Source organism: Filicampus tigris, chromosome 9, assembly GCF_054856515.1.
Source record: "Filicampus tigris isolate MCC_2025a chromosome 9, RoL_Ftig_1.0, whole genome shotgun sequence".
NCBI lineage: Eukaryota > Metazoa > Chordata > Actinopteri > Syngnathiformes > Syngnathidae > Filicampus > Filicampus tigris.
Window position 1 is genome coordinate 15207765 of NC_141225.1, and position 19085 is coordinate 15226849.

General features: G+C 40.8%; 1 protein-coding gene across 2 annotated transcripts in view; it reads right to left on the reverse strand.

Moving 5' to 3' along the window:
• The window catches only part of LOC147142205 (receptor-type tyrosine-protein phosphatase gamma-like), a 104430-nt gene that overhangs the window by 26698 nt on the left and 58647 nt on the right, over positions 1 to 19085 (reverse strand). The window contains exons 1-6 of one of the 2 annotated variants that reach the window (XM_086040720.1): positions 17412 to 17517; positions 15134 to 15282; positions 9101 to 9196; positions 6140 to 6206; positions 3614 to 3771; positions 1892 to 2084 (exon numbers count right to left, since the gene is read on the reverse strand). In XM_086040720.1, coding sequence (XP_085896846.1) covers positions 1892 to 2084; positions 3614 to 3771; positions 6140 to 6206; positions 9101 to 9196 — 514 coding nt within the window. In that variant the 5' untranslated portion in view covers positions 15134 to 15282; positions 17412 to 17517. Of the gene's footprint in view, positions 1 to 1891; positions 2085 to 3613; positions 3772 to 6139; positions 6207 to 9100; positions 9197 to 15133; positions 15283 to 17411; positions 17518 to 19085 lie in introns of those variants that run through there. The other variant, XM_086040719.1, reaches the window with a different exon arrangement.

Genomic DNA, 19085 nt, shown 5'->3' on the forward strand with positions numbered 1-19085 from the left:
AAGCCTTCCAGTGCTGCGCTTGATATTATTAACGTCTGTGGTATAAAGTACTAGTGATGTATGAGTTCTCCATATGAGACAACATCATTCACATGAAGCCCATATTGATTTGATGTAATAATATATGACACTGTTAATAGTTTTTACTTTAACAAAGAAGTGATATATACTACTGATCGATTTCTCTCCTGACCATACCCTATGGTTAGCTAACAAGCTTTTTAATAACTCAATTTTTAAGTTAAGTTAAGTCCAAAATTATTCATACGCAGGCCTAATTTTGAGTTTTGTGGGTTTTTTTTTTTACTATTTACTTGTTAAATAAGTAGAATTTAGCCGGAAATACAATAATAAAGAAGTGCGTCTTTCTGTGCAAACATTCCCCCTGTTCTAAATGTATTGCTGAGTAGAATATTCTAGATTCTACCAGAAGGATCTGTTAGGAAGGTTACAAAGATTGTCTTTCGCCCCCCACAAAAAAACAAACTTATAACTATAATTGTGACAGTAGCTCATGTGGGTAATCCAAAGGATATTTGAAGGACAACTTGAAAATACGTACTGCAAAACACTTCCAAACCTCAAACGATGTAATTTTGACACGTTCATTCTACATTCACACATGCACGGAGGCACACAGCAGTCATTCTGACACATTAATGCAGCGTACACACACACACACACACGTGTAATTAATGACATTAAATATGGCCTTGTTGTTCCATTTAGGTGGGCCAGGACTGTAATTGTGCATTGGGGAGTGCGCAGAAATGGCAGTGACACATTGAATGGATGAGAACCCTTCTGAATTTGATCAATTACGCCTGTGTTTACCCTGCCATTATACTGCATGTCAAAAATGGGTGTTGAAAAATGGCCTATTAGGATAACCTTTAAGCGTAAATTTGCAGTAATTTATGATAGTCTCGTGATCAGCAGCATCCGTTTTCTAATTTTGTTTAGCTTTTGGATCTTTTTGATTTGCTTATCTTCGTAGGACATATAGAAGCAGCATGAATAACCACAATGCTTGCATGTACTGACAGCAGTCATTATTATAATAATCGATTCAATGAAGAATTCGGTCGATCGTGGGGAAGTGACTGTTGATTAATAGTGGTTACGGTTCATTTATTCTGTACCTGATCAGAATAAAAATGCTCCACACACCCCATTTGGAATATTCTGATCCGATCAAGCCTATTCCGATTTGGATTTTATTCCAAACGAGAGGGGTGGTTTACCGTCTACTGATAATCCGATCGGCGCGCATGAAAAACCACTTATTCCAAAATTCCGGAACAAACCGTCTTTACCGCGCATTCCTGTGACATCAGGACCGTATACGCGATTCTCTTATTCCCGAAAGCTATTAGAAGCAGAGTGAGCGAAAGACATAACTAAACTGGTCTATATCGTCATTAGGAGGTGTTAACTCGTGAGCATTATTTTCAGAGCTTTATTCTTTGTTGGGTTCAAAAACATTTACAATATGTTTAGTGTGTTTTAGTTAAAGGTGAAACAAATGATTTGCAATTTTTGTTTGATAATAGGTTCATCATTTACAGACCTTGTTAAATATAAAACTGTCCTAAAATGATTGATCGTTGCAAGCCTAGTTTTAATTATGTTTAAAGCTTGTGTACGAGGTACAGTAAAAGTGTATCTTCTTCTCATTGGGTTCACTGTGTGGCAATTCGTCTGTGCAGAGAGACTGACCAAGCTCATCAAATATAATCGATGGAAATTAAAGAAAAAAAGTTAAAAATTGCCATTAAGTTTCCCCACAGTTGATCAAGTGGGGCCATCCTTAGTTTAAATCTTAATAAATGACATAGCTAAGGGCAATATAGATACTGCTAATGCTGGTGTACAGTAGATCGTAGCTCACCTCTTGATGCCTCGGTGCCATGACTGCTCCCGTGAATGTCAGTCAAGTCTTTCTGCCAGGCATCTGTCACTGCAGACTTGAACACTTTCCTGTTCTCAAGGTCCTGCAGGGGACGGAAGTTGTTCCTCAGATACTCCACAGACTTGACGTGGTCCTGTTGCTCTGTTGTAAATATGGAGTAGAAGGCCTCCAGCTGCATGGAGGAAAACAATATGAATATTTTTCTCCTGTGTGCCTGCGGAGCACATATGCAACTTGCTCGCCATTAGTTGACTATTCACAACTGGAGCACAATACTAGCCAGAAACATTAACACCCTGAGCAACATCAGGCGCACGCCTTAATTATTATCATCACCACCTATGGAGTTGTAACTTCTCAATAGGCTAAATTTGCAGCCATTGATTGGCATGACGGATCTGTTAGCACATGCAATAATGACTACACCGCAGAGGTAGTGTGGAATCAATGTGCCCGATGCATGCTTGCAGAGGTGAATTACAGGTTCATAAAAAGACTGCGTGTGGCGCCACAAACATTGTAGCCGTGGTCAATACTGCTGCTGGAGAACAAAATTCCACTGAGCCCGGCACATTTCTACAGTGCAGAGGACTCTAGAGGATATTAGGCTGGCTAACACAGGAATTATAGCAAAATGCCCGCACAGGGGATCAGTAAAAAGTGCAAAACATGATTTGGAATGCATTACCTCTCAAAATAAAAACAAGGCAAAAGTAGCCTGAGGTATGTGCAGAAAGAAGAACACTTTATGGGCACCCATAGGATGACAAAAAAATAATACCATTTTAAAAGCACCTTTAATAATACAGTGATATATTTGAACACAAACAGTGCAGCAACACATGTAGGCAGGCAATAAAACCATACTCCGAGGCATATATTTGTTATCCTTTGAGAAAAATAACCAGTATGCCTGCTGCTTGGTTATAACTGTTTTCTGTATGTAACACTATCAAATCTAAGTGTAGTACAGCTATGTCTGTATTATACTGTCCTCTGGTGGCCAAAGTGCACACGTCAAAAGAAGACCCATTGAATGACAACACATGATGCAAAATTGCTTGCTCTTTACATTCCATTTGATTACAACTGGCACAAGACTAGCATTCCAGTTATTACTGTATGTCTTTATGAAGTAAAATACTGTAGAGTGCTATATTTCTTATCAATTAATATGCTACAATTTTCTCTGGGGGTGTTTTGTGAGTGCTGGAATATATTAATGGCACGTCCACACGTTTCAACGGGGAAAGATGCTTTGAGATGAGTGTTATGAGTTACGAGCACGGCCACGGAATGAATTAGACTCTAGAGTCGAGGCACCACTGTATCTATTAAGGTGCGCAAGGAGGTATAATGTGCACATGAGTGCAGCAAAACGGTACACTTTAAAAGGCAGGTAAATGAACTAAATGTTTACCATATAAAGACAACCCTCAGAATGATAAGGGGACTTAAGAGCCATTTCCCAGCATGAGCACAGTTCTAAATTGTGACTAAAGTTGTCCCCCAAGGACCGCGACAGTAAAAGCCTCGGTTTCCTATGCAAAAGACTTGCGGGAGGGACAGACAAAGAGGCGGAAAGATGAGAGGAAGTGCTGCGTGTGCCTTCAACGGCATCCACTGGCAGTGTGCAAATGGGATCTGACCGTGCGTGGAGAATAATCTGTCTGGGCATGCGAGTGTGTGCGCTGAACGAACCTGCGAGTGGGACAAATATACGGGCCTGGAGAAGATGATCCACTCCACCACCTTGCTGCAAGGCGGCATGGTCAGAGAGCCGGTATATCGGTAATAGCTATCCACTGATGACGGCAGCAGGTCCCTCAGGACGAACGACCTGAGGTTGGTCTCCTTTTCTGGGTAGAACACAAGAAGAGCACCGAGTTGTTTAGCAGCCAAAAGACCTTTATCTTTAATACCACGCATGTCTAGAGTTAAACGTATGCCTATTTTCAGCTGATTTCATCTCACTCGCCCTCATTTGAAAGCAGCTCCATCACCAGAGAGCTGTGTGCTCAGATGGCTGAGGGAGATGAGCAGAGGGAGCTCAGTCAGGTAAAATTGTACGCTCTGGCACTGATCTGAGGCTGGGTGCTAGCCTGTTCTGCACCACGGAACAACTGTGGACACGGGGATTAGGAGGGATACGAATGATTTCTAGATGGGCTCTATCTGATCAGAACCAGGCTAGGCAAACCAAACAAACAAGAATCGCTTTGTGACACACGGGGAGATCCCTTTATCTCGCGCAAATACGATGTGCGGGGCTATGCCAGTGGGCTTGTCCTAACCTCTGAAACCATATAAGGAGCGTGTTTATGTCACATCTATTTGCCCATGACCTTATCTTAACAGCAGTTTGGGGTGCGGTGGGTTGCATTTGATAGGAGGTGCTGGAAGCGTGGAATCAAATTCAGTATTTGCCGTTTCCCCCACCACCCCCCCACCCCTGTGTTCTGGCAGCGTACGTGCCCTATCGCTCATGGGCCACTCCGATGCTGATAGACGGATGACTGTGGGATAATGAGCAACTGGAAAGTTGCCTTAGCAGGGGAGCAGGCAAGGAGTGCTCAGTCGCCAGCAGGAAGTAAGCCGAAAAAACGCCACACCCTCACTTTGAGGACAAACACTGCGGAGTAATACACGAACATCCATTGTTGAGCTAAATAAGCTGGCGAAAATTATAACGAGACTTTACCTACAGCCATGCAAGTGTCTCTGTGATGCTCGTATTGAGTTGCATTCTGATTGCAGTATACAGTCAGAAAACAAACATGTTTAGTAAAATCATTTGTTGACATGCAGCAGAACTTTAAAGGAGTACAAAAAAAAAACATTTCAAACCGATTCAATTTTTGTTATGGTAACACTCCATTAAGAAAAAAAAAATCATGCTAGCAGCGTAGCAGCCATGTATAATGTCAGCTTGCCTACAGTGCGCGTTATGTATTGTCTTTGTCTTGTGTATGTTAGTATCTGGTCAGAGAGCAAAAGGTGAGTCAAACTCTAACTTCAAACTTTCATAAACTAGGATAAATAACAAATCAATATCAAAGTTAAAAGAAAAGATTATGTCATCCTTCCTGCCAGGACTATTGCACTACAATTATTAAACATGAAAAAGAAAAAAACCCCACACAAAAAAAACCCAACCTTTTCACAGTGTTATTCTACTCCAACGGTCAATTGTTGTTGTCTGAAATTGTAGTGTCCCAATCATCTAACCATGAAATGGTGCAGCAACTTCACAAGTCTGAATTGATGTATTTTTGCAATCAGGGTTAAAAAGAACAACAAAAACCTGACAAAAATTACAAGTGTGAACGGTAATTGATAGGCATAGCCAAAGCATCCGGGGAGGATGGAGCATCTTCCATCCTTTGTGATTACTTAGAAGGAGTCTTAAGTGCTAAAATTTCATTGGAACAAATGGAACCATTTCTGATTCTGAAGTCAACTCGCTCAAGCTTTTATAAAAGTTATTGCGCGCGCGTTTGGTGTGAGCTTGTTTATTCCAAGAATACAACTCGAGGTGCATTTCGTTGTTAACAACTGCACCCAAAGTCCTTTGGCGAGTGGAAAAATACATTTAGAAGAGACTTAACTACTCTAGCGACAATTAATGTGCGCGTGCTCGTCCGTGTCCATGCCTCCTCGTTGGCGTACGATATACCGACACAGAGACAATCAGCAGCGGGTTGTAGAACAAGTCATATGTGTCAATGTAAACAAATCAGCCGTGCACCCCGCAGCTGCGGTGAAGAACATGCAATGCTAACACATCTGCTCGTCTTCAGAATTCATGCATACAGTAAAGCTGACAGGGAAGCAATAATTTAAGAGTACCTTCAAGGCAACACAAGCCTTGAATCGTTAACTGTGAACATGAGCCTTTACAGGACGCACCGCGTACATGAGAGCCCATTAATTGAAGCCCATACGTAATAAATACTTCCGCCGCTGCATGAGGAGCTCCGAGGAGGACACCATCGGTGGTAGGCACGACAGCCAAGGCAGAGGCGGCATTTTTTTTGCCTCCTTTTGATGTTAATCGCTTGCTCAAATCTTGTCTTCACAGTCTAATTTGGGACTCAAAGTATGTGGGGAAACGTCTGAGCTGCTGGAAATAAGGCCAGCATCCGTTGTTTCTCTGGAGGTGAACGAGTGTTGCGCACAAGGCACAATTTATTTATTTATTTCATTATTTTACTCTTAATTACTTACCATGATGTACTACGCCTTTCAAGCCCTGGATGATAGGCTCTACAGCTGGGTTATCTTTATGCCCGAGCTGCAAGAAACGTTGAGACACAAGAGATTACAAATGATAGCAACACTGGGACAATAACTGATGGTTGGGGTTTCATGACAACATTTGTTAAAAAAAAAAAAAAAAAAAAAAAAAATCACACTTAAGATTATTCAGTATATATTGTTCCCTTGGACGATATCATTAGAAAACAACCCAAAACTTTCATTGTCGTGTCAAAGACAACCAATTTGCTGCCTAACGGTTTATGGATGAGTGACATTTTGCAAATGTCTGATATCGCTGATGATGGGAAAATGCACTACTTGCATCACTCTAAATCATTCGTTTTCAATTGTTGTCACACAGGGACCCAAATTATAGGTTTTTTTTTTTCTGAAAAAACAAAACTACATTGCATTGCCTTTTAGAGTCACGTATTAAGAAAATGAAGATTAACCTCACCACTGCATGTACATAGATTAAAATTAAATAGCACAATTGCGCAAAATTTCACTTGTATCTTGGCACTGATCTCTTCTTTTTATTAAAACACTTTACCGAATAGGTTGCATGTTTGTTTCTTTTCATACTAATGCCTGTTCAAATAATCTTATTTTCCAAATTCAAGGCAAATCCAAGCTTTCAAGTTAAATGTTACATTGCACGCGGGGTCCTTAGTTTACAAAATAGTCCCGCTCGTACACATTGGCACATAGGTTGGAACATGTCAGAGTCTATTATAAGTATCACTATATTACTGACGGTACTTAGACTTACACAGCAGTAAAGGAAGGAACAGTGAGTCGCATGTCAGTACTGTCATCATAAACCTTATGATTTGTTTTTACTGGATGCCCACGACCCAGTTTGGGGTCCAGATTTTTAGTTGAGACTAAAAGTATCCTTAGCAACTTCAGAGTCTTACGCCACTTTCTTATGCCATCAATAAAAATTCAGTTCAACTCAAGGGTATGACCATTTCTGAATTTAGAAATGAATGAATGTATCCTTGGAGACATCTGATTATTTTACGTGTTTTATGAGGCTGCTTTGGTTGCCGTTACTCAATGTGACTTTTGTAATTTAACAACCATGTAGGAATAGAAAATCTCAAGAGGAAAAATATCATTTGTCCTCTCTTTATGGTCACAAAATCTGGCCGTAAGTGCTCGGATTCACTTTGTGCAACATTATCTATGTCCTACATAGGGGGATGAGAACAGACCACAAAAAAAAAAGTATTGTGAAGCAGGGACTGATCTTCCCATGCTTAACATTAATTCAGGTCAGTCTGAAGAGAATAATTACGTGGAAGTGAATGCTGAATGTGGATAATGCACACACCTTAGAGGCCATTAATAGGCCTTTGGGGAGCTCAGGAAGACTCCTCTCATTGATTGGAAATGGTAAATCTGAGCCAATGTGTATGTACGTGCGTGTACATGTACTTCAACCCCTCGCTGTGTAAAATGCTACTCAGCGGATTGTGTATGGGGGTGCTAATTGCAGTAAGCAATAGGGCTGTCAGGGCCCAACAGAGGCATTTAGGTGCTGCTACATAACACGGTCCATCACTGTCTGATGGTAGACCCACATTCAGAACACCTGTGTTCCCGTTAAAGCCCCTTAACCCCCCTCGCCCCATCCCACTCCACTAGATCATTGACCCTTGTCTGTGTGCCATTAAGCAGAACGTTAGTGCACATTGATCACCTACCATCAATTGCACAAATACCGCTAATAGAAATTAGTGTGTAACACCGCTGTAGACCCTGAAGCTGTCAGTCCTTGTGAATGCTTTTCCAAGGTACATAAATCTCGAGGGTGTTCTTACAGTAAGTAGAAATTAGGACCGCTGTTATATATCAAGAGCCGGTGTGCTCAGACCTGGCAGGAACAATTTATAGCGTCTCTGTAAATAAGCAACAAACTGGTGGGAGCGACATTTTTTTTTGGGGGGGGGGGGGGGGGGGGGGGGCACAGTGCAGCATTTTAATTGATGTAACGAGTTTTCTTTTGTCTGTTAATTGATTCCATGTTTACTCACTATCTAAAAAAATATGGACTACCTTGTTTCCACCAATGGGTAAAGTTAAATTAAGCCGCAGTGCAGTTTGGGTGGCAAACCCTGAACATGCATCTACTACAGCAGTGAAATATTATTTATGAATTTCCAATATCTTTTTTCACCTATCAAGGGCAGCGACATATAGTGACAGTCAGAACAACTAAATGCTCTTCCATTAGCTGGCATTCAACAGAATACTCTCAAGTCGTCGCCTCTTGTGAGTATATCAGCTTTGTCTTCAATTAAACAGGCTCAAATGTGACACTAAGGCGACTTGTGAGGAGTAACTTGAGACAAGATCAGCGCTATTTCAGTATTCATACTCAGGGGCATTCTCGTTTGTTGGAACTGTGAGATTGTCTCTCACGTAAAATGGATGCCACGGCTCAATAAAAGTTGGGAAACACTGCACTACAGCCCATGTAGATGTGATGGCGAGAGCTGCGGCAACTAAAATGTGTCACCACCAATAAATTTAACAAAGAAGAATGTGATACCATAAACAGATGCGTGAGGCGATCCCAATTCATGGGATGCAGCCTTCGGAGGACCCAACCAATGCAATTTACGGAGGTACTTCTTAAAGCTATGCCAACCCTTGTTAAATGGGAGTGCCTAATGTATCACATTGGCACACTTACCCTTATGCTACTATGTTACGGAAAAGAAGGGCACATTCGAAGCAGCCTTTGAATTGGGAGAGACTCTGCACTGTGCTGACATCCACCGGCGCTGCGCCGAATGATGCAGTCCCAAAATTGGAACACGGCTTTTTGTGCGCTTTCCTCTCAGCGCAGGGTTGTTTATTACAAGGCGACGACAAGCGCTTTGTGTCGTGCGCGTTGTGGTCTTGTTGGTACTTTACCTCAAAGAAGACCGACATGGCGGCAACGATGCGTCTCTCCTTGATGGCCGCGCTGAGGCTGTCAAAGTCATCGGAATTGTAAAGGTAGATCTGCATCTGGGATGGGAGACAGAGCATACATCGCTTTGAGGAGTGGACAAGGAGAGCTAACTGTCCTCTCATAAATCCCTCCTCACACACACACCGCACACTGCTGGGAAGCTGATGAAAGGCTTTTTTTTTTTTTTTTTTTTTTAAAGGTGTATAAAGGAGGGTGTATTTATCACTCCCATAAATCTCCTATAATGTGTGCCATTCCTTTTTGTGTTCTGCCACCGCTGGAGGATGCTTCAGAAATACCATGTCCCGTTCCTCAGGGCTACAGTGCTTACAGAGACAGGCAAGACTGTAGGAATGTGCTCTTTTCCTGCAGGGAGATCTAAGAGAATAAAAACGCTTCTCATCAGTGCTCCCAATTACCTTAAATCACCCGCAACACTGTTTCTGGTTCCACAACAAAGCTTAAAATGTGTGGCTGTAAATGTGAAAACCATCATAGAAAGAGTACAGAACACCTGTCAAGCCTCCATTTGCTATCAAAAAGAATTTGATTGCTTTCATTTCCAAGCAGACACATAATGACACGTGGTGATGATCAAAATCAGCAAATGATTGTAAAGGTAGTAATTGGACCTATCCATCATCACAGTCTAGAGACTCTTTAATTTGAAGAAGCCTTTCATGTCACTGAACCAAGTTAATTGCCAATAAGAAAAAGGTCCTAGATGTTGATTTAATTTAAGAGCACAGCTTTCAAAGGAAAAACTTTGAGAGCGCTGCAAGTGGCCCTGCTGACAATATGCAAGAAGCAGGAGACTTGAGTATAAAACTAAGTTTGGATCCACGGTTGTGTAAATGAGACAGAATAAGAAGAGAGTAACCAAAATCAGATGATTTACACCAGTTGCTTTAACCACAGCCTTAAAAGTGCAACTAATTTGTTGTCTGGGACCGGCAGCAAGAAGGAGAGCTCGCCATTCTTTGGCTGTCACATGGTATTAACTACATCACACAATTAAATGGGCCCCCCTTGGGTTTTCCATTTAGCCACAGAGATGGGCTTTTGTGACCTGCACTTGTTAACAGTGTACTTTGGAAAACACGGTATTCAATTACAAAACACTTTCATAGCGGGCCCTAAAAGTAAATGTTGCTGAAAGCACGCCACTTGACGTGCACGACTGCATGCTTCATTTCGTCTTCTTCGGATCTGATGCTAATCCCCTGTTCAACTTGTTGATTTTTAAGATGCACAGGTGGTCTAACCAAACTCACGCATTTTCCCATGGTGCTTCCATCAGCGCGTACACAGCGCCCAGCAGTGAGAATAATATGCATCTTTACAAGAGTTATAACAAATTGTAAGTGCAAACTGAAAGGCGAAAAAGAAAAAAAAAAAAAAAAGAGAAAAACATTTGAGCTCAATTATTTACCTCTAGTCCTCCTTTCACTCCATGGAGCACTTCGTGATGTCCACATTTATTAAGTTATTCTTTGGTCTAAATTTGGCCAAAAACACACATCCTTTCCTCAGCTCAAAGTGTGTGCACAGCCAGATTCTACATTCCAATTTAAGTGGGAATGGATGAAAAGCTTCTCATGCTTGGCATCATTTCCCATGATGGCGAGGTGTTGAGGCGCGATAAGAAGACAATAAGAAATAAGTGTGTGGGAGGCAAGGTCTTACATTCTTTGTAACTCCTGCTACCAGAGCTGTTTGTTGGTAAATGTTTTGTCTTAAACACAGTATGATTCTCTCACTTCAATCCCACGCAAGTATCCTACCCCGCGTCCAACTGGCCAGTGCAGTGGCTTCACTTTTCACCAAGAATTGAGTGTCACATATAATCGCTCTACTGTACGTACGGCTACACCAACGTGAAATGATTTTGAGTCGTTTAAAAAAGGCACGCCGGCATTAAAAGAATAAAATGCTCATACGTCTGTATTACGCAGTAGGTATGGGTATAATAAGCAAATGATAATTGGGCCACATTTGACCATCAATTGTGAGACGTTACAAATATAAATACACAAATATAAATATTTGGGACTGTCTTATCGAATGATACGAAATGATAAAAAGTAATCTGGATTGAAAAAAAATATGATTGCAGCTACAGCCTGTTTTGCCAGATGTACAATATGGGTAGAATAAGATGGTACTATATGTCATGTACAAGTACATTTTGGAAATATGCATAGCTTTGCACTTATAAAATGTTAACTATAACCTCATAATCTTTTGCTCTGTGTTCTGTGAAAAAGCCGACTATTCGCTCTAATAGTGTGTTATCACTTTGCTGTGAGACAAAGCAAGATGTCTGTGGTTGGGGGGGGGGGGGGGGGGTTCGGGGTGGTGGGGGGGCAGTTGCAGGAGGCACATGATAACTGCCTATTCATGTGTGTGTTAACCTTGCCTAAGGAGAAATAGACAAAACACTTATTAGGGCAGCCATCAGGTTGTATTTGAACAATCTCCTAGCATGCAAGTTTTTATGAAATTATATCTCTCATTTAATTCCAAGCGCTTGTCCTGTCTCTTGTCTATTGAGGGGTTAATAGTCGGTTAAACAGTGGTGATTTGCGCAATTGTCTGAAAAATATGGGTTACCCAACACTGGCATAGAAACAGGAGTTCAGAACACTGAGAGATTCTTTTACACACCAGGTTTACCCAGCAGTACTAATTAGCGTAAAATAAAATAACTACCATAGTCAATCAATGACATTGTCAAATGTCCATAATATCCTGCATGCAAAATCACCTCAAGTATGAGTAGCACAATAACAATAACAACACAATTCTACTTCACACGTTCGCTTGTGTGTCGACGGAGCTGAATGGCTGTTATAGTTGGGCTACAAGCAACATAATCCAAATGCAAAACATCCTACTCATATAAACATAAGACACGATCAGTCTTGTCCTACAGTGATGAATGTTGATGTAGTGTCAAAGACACAGACTTATTGTAATTCCATTTCCACTCATAATGCATGACTTTCCAAATATATTCACAGTAGTTCACATTACACGTATGATATACAAACAGCATATATGTGCATGCCAGCACATTTCCAAGGTGCAGCTTGCAATGTAAAATTCTTCTAAGCTGCGCGACACGCTAATACAGTATATTATATGAAAAGATCTCCCAATGGAACCCTCCGGGAAAAACAAATCAACCGATTCATTTTTCATCGTGCTGTTTGCGCAAACAGGTGGGCCGCCTATCGATTTGTCCACTCCACTCTCATGTAAGAGCCTGTGTGTTTGTATTAATGTCAAGCTCGGGAGCCACCGACCAAGCAGCCCCTTTGTTTATTTTACTACATGACCATGTTACAAAAGCCAGCAGGGTCCATATAGTACTGTGACACAATTTGTCTTTCCAGCAGAACCCGATGGATAAATGTACATGTGGTCTAATGCTCGAGGCTGGCAGGTGGGAGAAACATCGGAATGCTTTTTACAGTATGAGCTACGCCTCTCGGAGCTGGAGGTGGCTGCGGATTGGAGCGCTGAAACTCAACATCCGAGGTCATATAAGCTGAGAAATACAAAACAAATGCAAGGCGTGATAAAATTAAGCTTGAAGCGGAAGCCAACCCAAACATATTTGGGTTGACTTCCGCTTGGGTTGACCTACTGCCCGAAGACAACTTTACATATGTGTTGGGATGCATGTGGCCCTTTCTGAGAATCCAGGTGTCTATATGGCAGTTTTCCATTTTTCCAATTCTGTGCGGGAGCTAATATGCACCTACGCATGTTAATGTGGTTTTAGGGAGAAATGCACCGAAATGTCTCATCAACTACTTTAAATGGGATATATACTAATGAAACTTTTTGTTCTGTTGCCGTTTGTGTATGTAATTGGATGGTTTTTGGTCACGTTAACTGCCATAACAACATGTCCAGCCAACTACTGTGTTTTATGGACATGAAATACATGTTAACAAAATTAATGAGGTATTTTAAGTACGCACTCATTATGAACCTGATAGAGGATAAAATATGAGCTTCACATTAAACACGCATCATTCTTTCAAGCCCGTCCCTATCAAGCAAAAATGCTCCTCTAAGCGAAACCACCATGTGCCAAAAACTGTATATTTGAAATTAATTATCAAATTTATGATCGTTTTTTAGCTTTTTCTAACAGCTGTGTATCTACTTATTTGGAGGCACATGATCAAAAGAGCTGCGCTGTATACAACCTCAAGACGCTGAATGCAAAATGGCAATGCAAAAACTCATCTAATTATAGAGACATTCAGGATCAAAAGCTGTGTGTGCGGAGACGCCAACGAAAGACGCACACAAGGACTCGAGCAATGCAGCTGCAGACGAAAGGGCCACAGAGTAACCACAGCTTTCACGCCCTCTTATTTATGACCAATTACTGAAGCAATATTTTGGTAAGAACTGTAAAATACTCAATATTTAAAACACAATTGAACACATTTGAGTAGGAAAGAGGTAGTGAATGCAAAAAAAGTACATTTTGTTCATAATCCATCCGAAATAGTTTCAGACTGAAAACATTACTGTTCATTCCACTGCAGTACTTCTTTTGTGTCCTCTCCTTTTGTCCCTTTGTTTCTGTCGTCTTAAGAGTATATTGTGACCTTCAATGAAAAACAACAAAAGACATTTCCAGAGTGGGAATCAATGTCCCTTTCAACCTATTCGGTTTCCGCACAAAACCTCTACCTCCAACAACTCGATGAAATAATAATGAAGTGGAATTTGTGCTATTTAATTAAAATCAGTAGATAGGCTGTAAGGTAGAGTGCAAACCTCCACAAAGGCTAAATGAAGCTTATCAGGATTAACACACTACAATTTTTATAGCCTTTAATAAATAGTCGTATGCCGAGTATATGTTACGTTTGACATCCATATTCATGCATTATTGTAAACAACGCGATGTTTACATCGCTTAAACACGTTCCCAGATTTCCTGGAATTGGCTCTTCCTCAGTACACGCACTCTTTGAAGTTGTATCCAATAGACAAACGACAAAAAGGAGATGTGCTTGGGAGAGGAGATAAGAGCCAGAGAATCTCATTGTAGCTGAGACACTGAGCAATCGCTTACAAGTGAAAATAAAATGTAAACTGATCTGTATAGGAACTGCTTATTTTGATGCCAGTGTTTTGTTGTGCAGAACAATGCTGCCCAGCACTTGTGCTTTAGTGTTGGCCTCCTTGCATGTAGTCTCAGCTGACGCCATATTGAGACACAATCATCAGCACCTTGGCTGGATGCACTCAATTAGTGCACTTCAATTTGCCTAAATGGCAACAAGGCAGGATTAGTCAACAATCAATCGACATAATTTTCAATTAACATAGCCATTAGCAAAAAAAAAGACAACAACAAAAAAAAATGCACCCCCTCACACATAGCTTTTTAGTTTATCATTTTTTTACTTGCCAATATTAATAGTTTGAACCATGAATATACTCCACACTACACTCTAAAAACAGTTGGGTTCAAAATAACACAATTTTGGGTCAAAAATGGACCGATCCCCACTTGGGTCAATCTAACCCAACTATCTTGTTTTTTTTTGTGTTTTTTTTTTTTTTTTTGCAGAAATCAACCCAAAAAACAGGTACTTTTGTACAAAACAATGCAAGAAATTGTCAATTTGACCCAATTTGTGTATCGGTCCATTTTCGACCCAAAATTGTGTTATTTTCAACCCAACTGTTTTAGAGTGTATACTTGCAAAACACTAATATAATTTCAAACTCATCCGACATTACTCTTGAAAATAAAGGGTTTACAGATGACTCCTTGTAAGTTCTACTAACAACCCAGGCTAAAGCCTGAGCACAAAAAACACAAACAGGTGAATTTGGGGGTTACTGTGCGTCGTGTCTATTAGAAGGGTAATTTATTGAGTCTCCTTGTTCACTTGACTCTTCCTCATGGCGTTGTATATTTGTCACGGTAGTATGTTGACAGGATGCTTTACCTCAACGGGAAAGCGTCTGCCGTTGATGCTGTGCTCTGAACCCGCTGATGCATTACTCTGGCCCCAGTGAAATTCGATCTTCTCGGCCTTAAAGCGGCCTGGTAACCCAGCACCTCGCACAAAGTAGTCATCCTTCAGGAGAACAGCAACTAAGGACAACAAAGACACCAGCAAATTGAAAGATTATTAATGAAAAATGAAGCAGTGAAAGGACATATTTTGCCTGGTAAAGTTATTTTGCAAAATCTTGGAAAGATAGAATTAATTTTGGCAGATCCTTATTAATGCTCTACATTTATCGCAAAATACCATCTTAAATGACTAGAGAAATACATAAAGACGCCACAGAAAATACAAAAGAACAAATGACAACAATATTTAAGTTGCTATAGTAGTTGTTTTATTTCAAATCTACAAGCCAAAATGTGTTTTTAGAGCATACTATTAACTATTGAGTGAACATTTTACAATATTGAAAAATTATAACATGCTTGTTTGTCTAGAGCACTGTGTTTGGAAACAAAGTGGGCGGCTGATTATTTAATTGTACTAGCATCATTTATTTTATTGTGTTAAGTGTCAGAACGAAATGCCACTGTGTTGATGTTCTAGCAAACACAAAAACTGTATTTATCGGCAAATTGCTTCAGTACGTTTGTAGAAAATTCATCTTTTTTGTGTACTTTAGCATTAGTACAAACAGAAACTTCAGTGTTGAGTTTAAGAAAAAAAACAACCTTTACTGTAACTAAAAACTGTACAATTTTTGTGAAATCATTCACAAGGAATGAAAGGGGGATTCACTTTGCTTTTAATTCACAATATTGGAGGCGAGCGGAGTTAGCATGACAATTGATCGATGCTGTCTGATTTGAGGGAATAAAATACAAGAATAAAAAAAAAAATCCTTTGTGGTTTTATTGCGACGGTAATAAAAGCATTTCTGTATCTAAAGCCTTTTAGTTTGTCTGCACTTGATATCATTAGCCAGATTAGGCCTTGTGTTGTGTCGGCTGATCCCCCGTTACAGGGGGATTTAGACAGCTTCTCGGCCCACTTGTAATCATATCACAAAGGCACACACAGACCTCAAGTCAATACAGAAGACAGGAAGAACACGCTGCGCACAGAGACTAGGTGAAATCATGATAAATGAAACGGATCACCCTGTGATGGAAAGCAGGGAGGCATTTGAAAAACGGTGACATTCAGGGAAAATAGGAGTGAAGAGCAGAGAAGAGCATCAGGTGATGAAGGATGAGCTGAGCCCCTGTCGCGAGGCTCCAAAGAAATCTGCCGGCAGCATTAACATGCCAGTGCTGCTTAAGATTATGGCACAGCTCGCAAAGAAATAGGGTTTTAGATGTGGGAGATTTTCCAAGAATCAAAGCATGGGGGTCAGGCTGCAAGGGGAGGGGCCGCCAATCACACTGGCGTAATTGTGCAGCTCATTTGCAAAGATGCATAAATATTGACAGAGATGATAAATCCCTTCTACTGTTGCTGTCGAAGCACTGTAATCCTGTGCTCAACACTAGGAAAGTCAAGGAGCGGCAGAGCTAGCTGGCCCTGGGAGTTTCATTAGAAATGCGCTACCGGGTGTATTTGAACCCTCCAACAGCAGAGCGGGAATTAGAAGCTAAGCCAAAAAGACCTTGAATCACAGCCTGCGAAAGGAGGGGAGAGTGTGTGAAAGTAAATCCTTGATCAATGCAAATGTCTCTGGGGCCATCTGATCCGCTGTGAATTTGGTGCAAAGTTGTTTGAAATTTGACTCAGAAATGTTTTTGTTGAGGAGCGCTTCGACTGGCGGCCAATCAGTTTGATCTCAAAGCCGGCACATGGGAGCATCGGGAAATCAATGGCAGGGAACTTTTAAGACTGACTTCTTGATTACTGTATTGACTTTTGAAATTGCATGGCGTCTTAAGGCCTGTATGTGTCGTCTACTTTATAATGAACAGTAGTATTTTTGCAACGGGCCAACCAATATGTAAAATAAAGTAGTTGATATTCAGAGGTGGGCATTTTACTAAAGTTTGCCGGTCCATCATTCGTCATCTGTCGGCAGCCTGGGTACCCGTCCGTCATCTGTCTGTTTTTCAATCCTGACCAAACTAATCGTCTGTCGGTCAGTCCGTCGTGTTATTTTAACTGAGCTTCCGTCAGTAAAGATCAAAGGTCCGCGGGTCTATCATCTATCATTAATCTGGAAAAATGGTCCAACTCTTGATCCATCCATTATCTGAACAGATTTGATTAAAATGGTTTTGCTTACCTTAACTAGAATCCCATATCAACTTGTTGCCAAAGGTACAATCCTGGTGGATTAAAATGTTTGCAAATCAGAATAAAGCAGAAATTACAATTAATGAATGTTTTCTTTCTTTGAATTCTTCTTCTTCATCTTCTTTCATCTTTTGGCAGTTGTCAAACAACTTTTGGTGCATTACTGCCACCTTGTGAAATGGAGTGTGGGCCTGAAAAATACTGTTTCACAACCTCCTAAACCCACTCTTACCAAAAAAATATATATATATAAATGTAAATCTTAACTCACAAGAACTTCTGTGAAATTATGTCTGTATTCAAACCTATCAGTACTTTATTACTTCTTAGATAAGCAGTTGGATAATGGATGGTCAGCCTATCTCTTTGGTGCATACCGCCACCTGCTGTACAAAGAGTCAATGCAGTCTGGGTCGCATTTCCGTCTCTCTTCAGCAAAACGCACCTCTGTCAATAATGCACTGTGAGGTCCATTCGGACTTGTCCAGGTTAGTTATGATTTCACAGACGGAAGAAAATCTACTTCCGTCTATGCTTAGTTCGTCTTTTTTTTCCCTTTAAAATTTCTCGTCAGCAAAACAGGCGTCCCTCAGAGACGGATGACAGACTGGTCCGTCTGTCAGACGGAATGCCCACTTCTGGTGATATTAGGAGTATTTGTTTTTGCCACATCCACAGATCCGCACACTAATTGAGATTGCAAAGTGGCGGCTTTGTAATAAAATGCTGCCTCCTCAATTGAAAATACAATTGATGCATTTACACTCTTTACGGGGCCTCGGGTGCGCTTTACAGGGGCTCAGAACATCTGAAGCTTGAGATGAAGAAGGAACCATCCTCTAACTTCCCAGCTGGTCGCCATGGTAAATGGGCTTTCACTTGAATAGCGCTTTCCTACCTTCGGGGCACTCAAAGTGCTTTAACACTGTCTCCTCACCTACTGATGATGTAGAATTAGGAGCAACTCGGAGTGTCTTGTTAAGCCAAATCATTTCAACCGAAATACTGTATTTTCTCGCAAAACTATTTACAGAATTCACAGTGCAAAGCAGTCTAAAAATCCCTCAGCAAGGCAAGTGTTAAAAAGCTGTTATTTCCATCTGTGTAAATAAGCAGCCCAAAGCATTGCTCAGCTGTCCCAGTGGCCTTGGTTGTCATGGAGGCTAACAACTCTCATTATGATCAAATGCAAAATATGACACCACTTTCAGAGAGACACTGCCAAAAGCACAAGATATCAATTCAGGTCAGGGTTTTCACACCACTGGTCCACGGATTTAGCGAAGCAGAGGGGGGAAAAAATGCGGCGGTGGTGTCTTGAAGTTGTATTGGGGTAAGCTTCAAAATGCGTCTGTACATGACTCGTGGAGGCTGTAAAAGGACGGCGTGAGAGGCTGGACTTGTGTTTATAAAGGGATTTACAAGAATAACAAGGGATTACAGTTGGAGGTGATTGTTTCTCGCTTCACTGAAACAAGTAAATGTTTCAAATTTTGGCGTGAGAGGCTCACAAAAGCAGTCTGGCTATGTTTATAGGACAGACATTTATATGTAATACCTATCCTGATTTTTTTTTTCTTGCATATTGAAATGTAATTGTGTGTCATGTCACTTTGTTGATATATCGTATATCGTACATCTGATGTAGTTAAAACATTTTCTT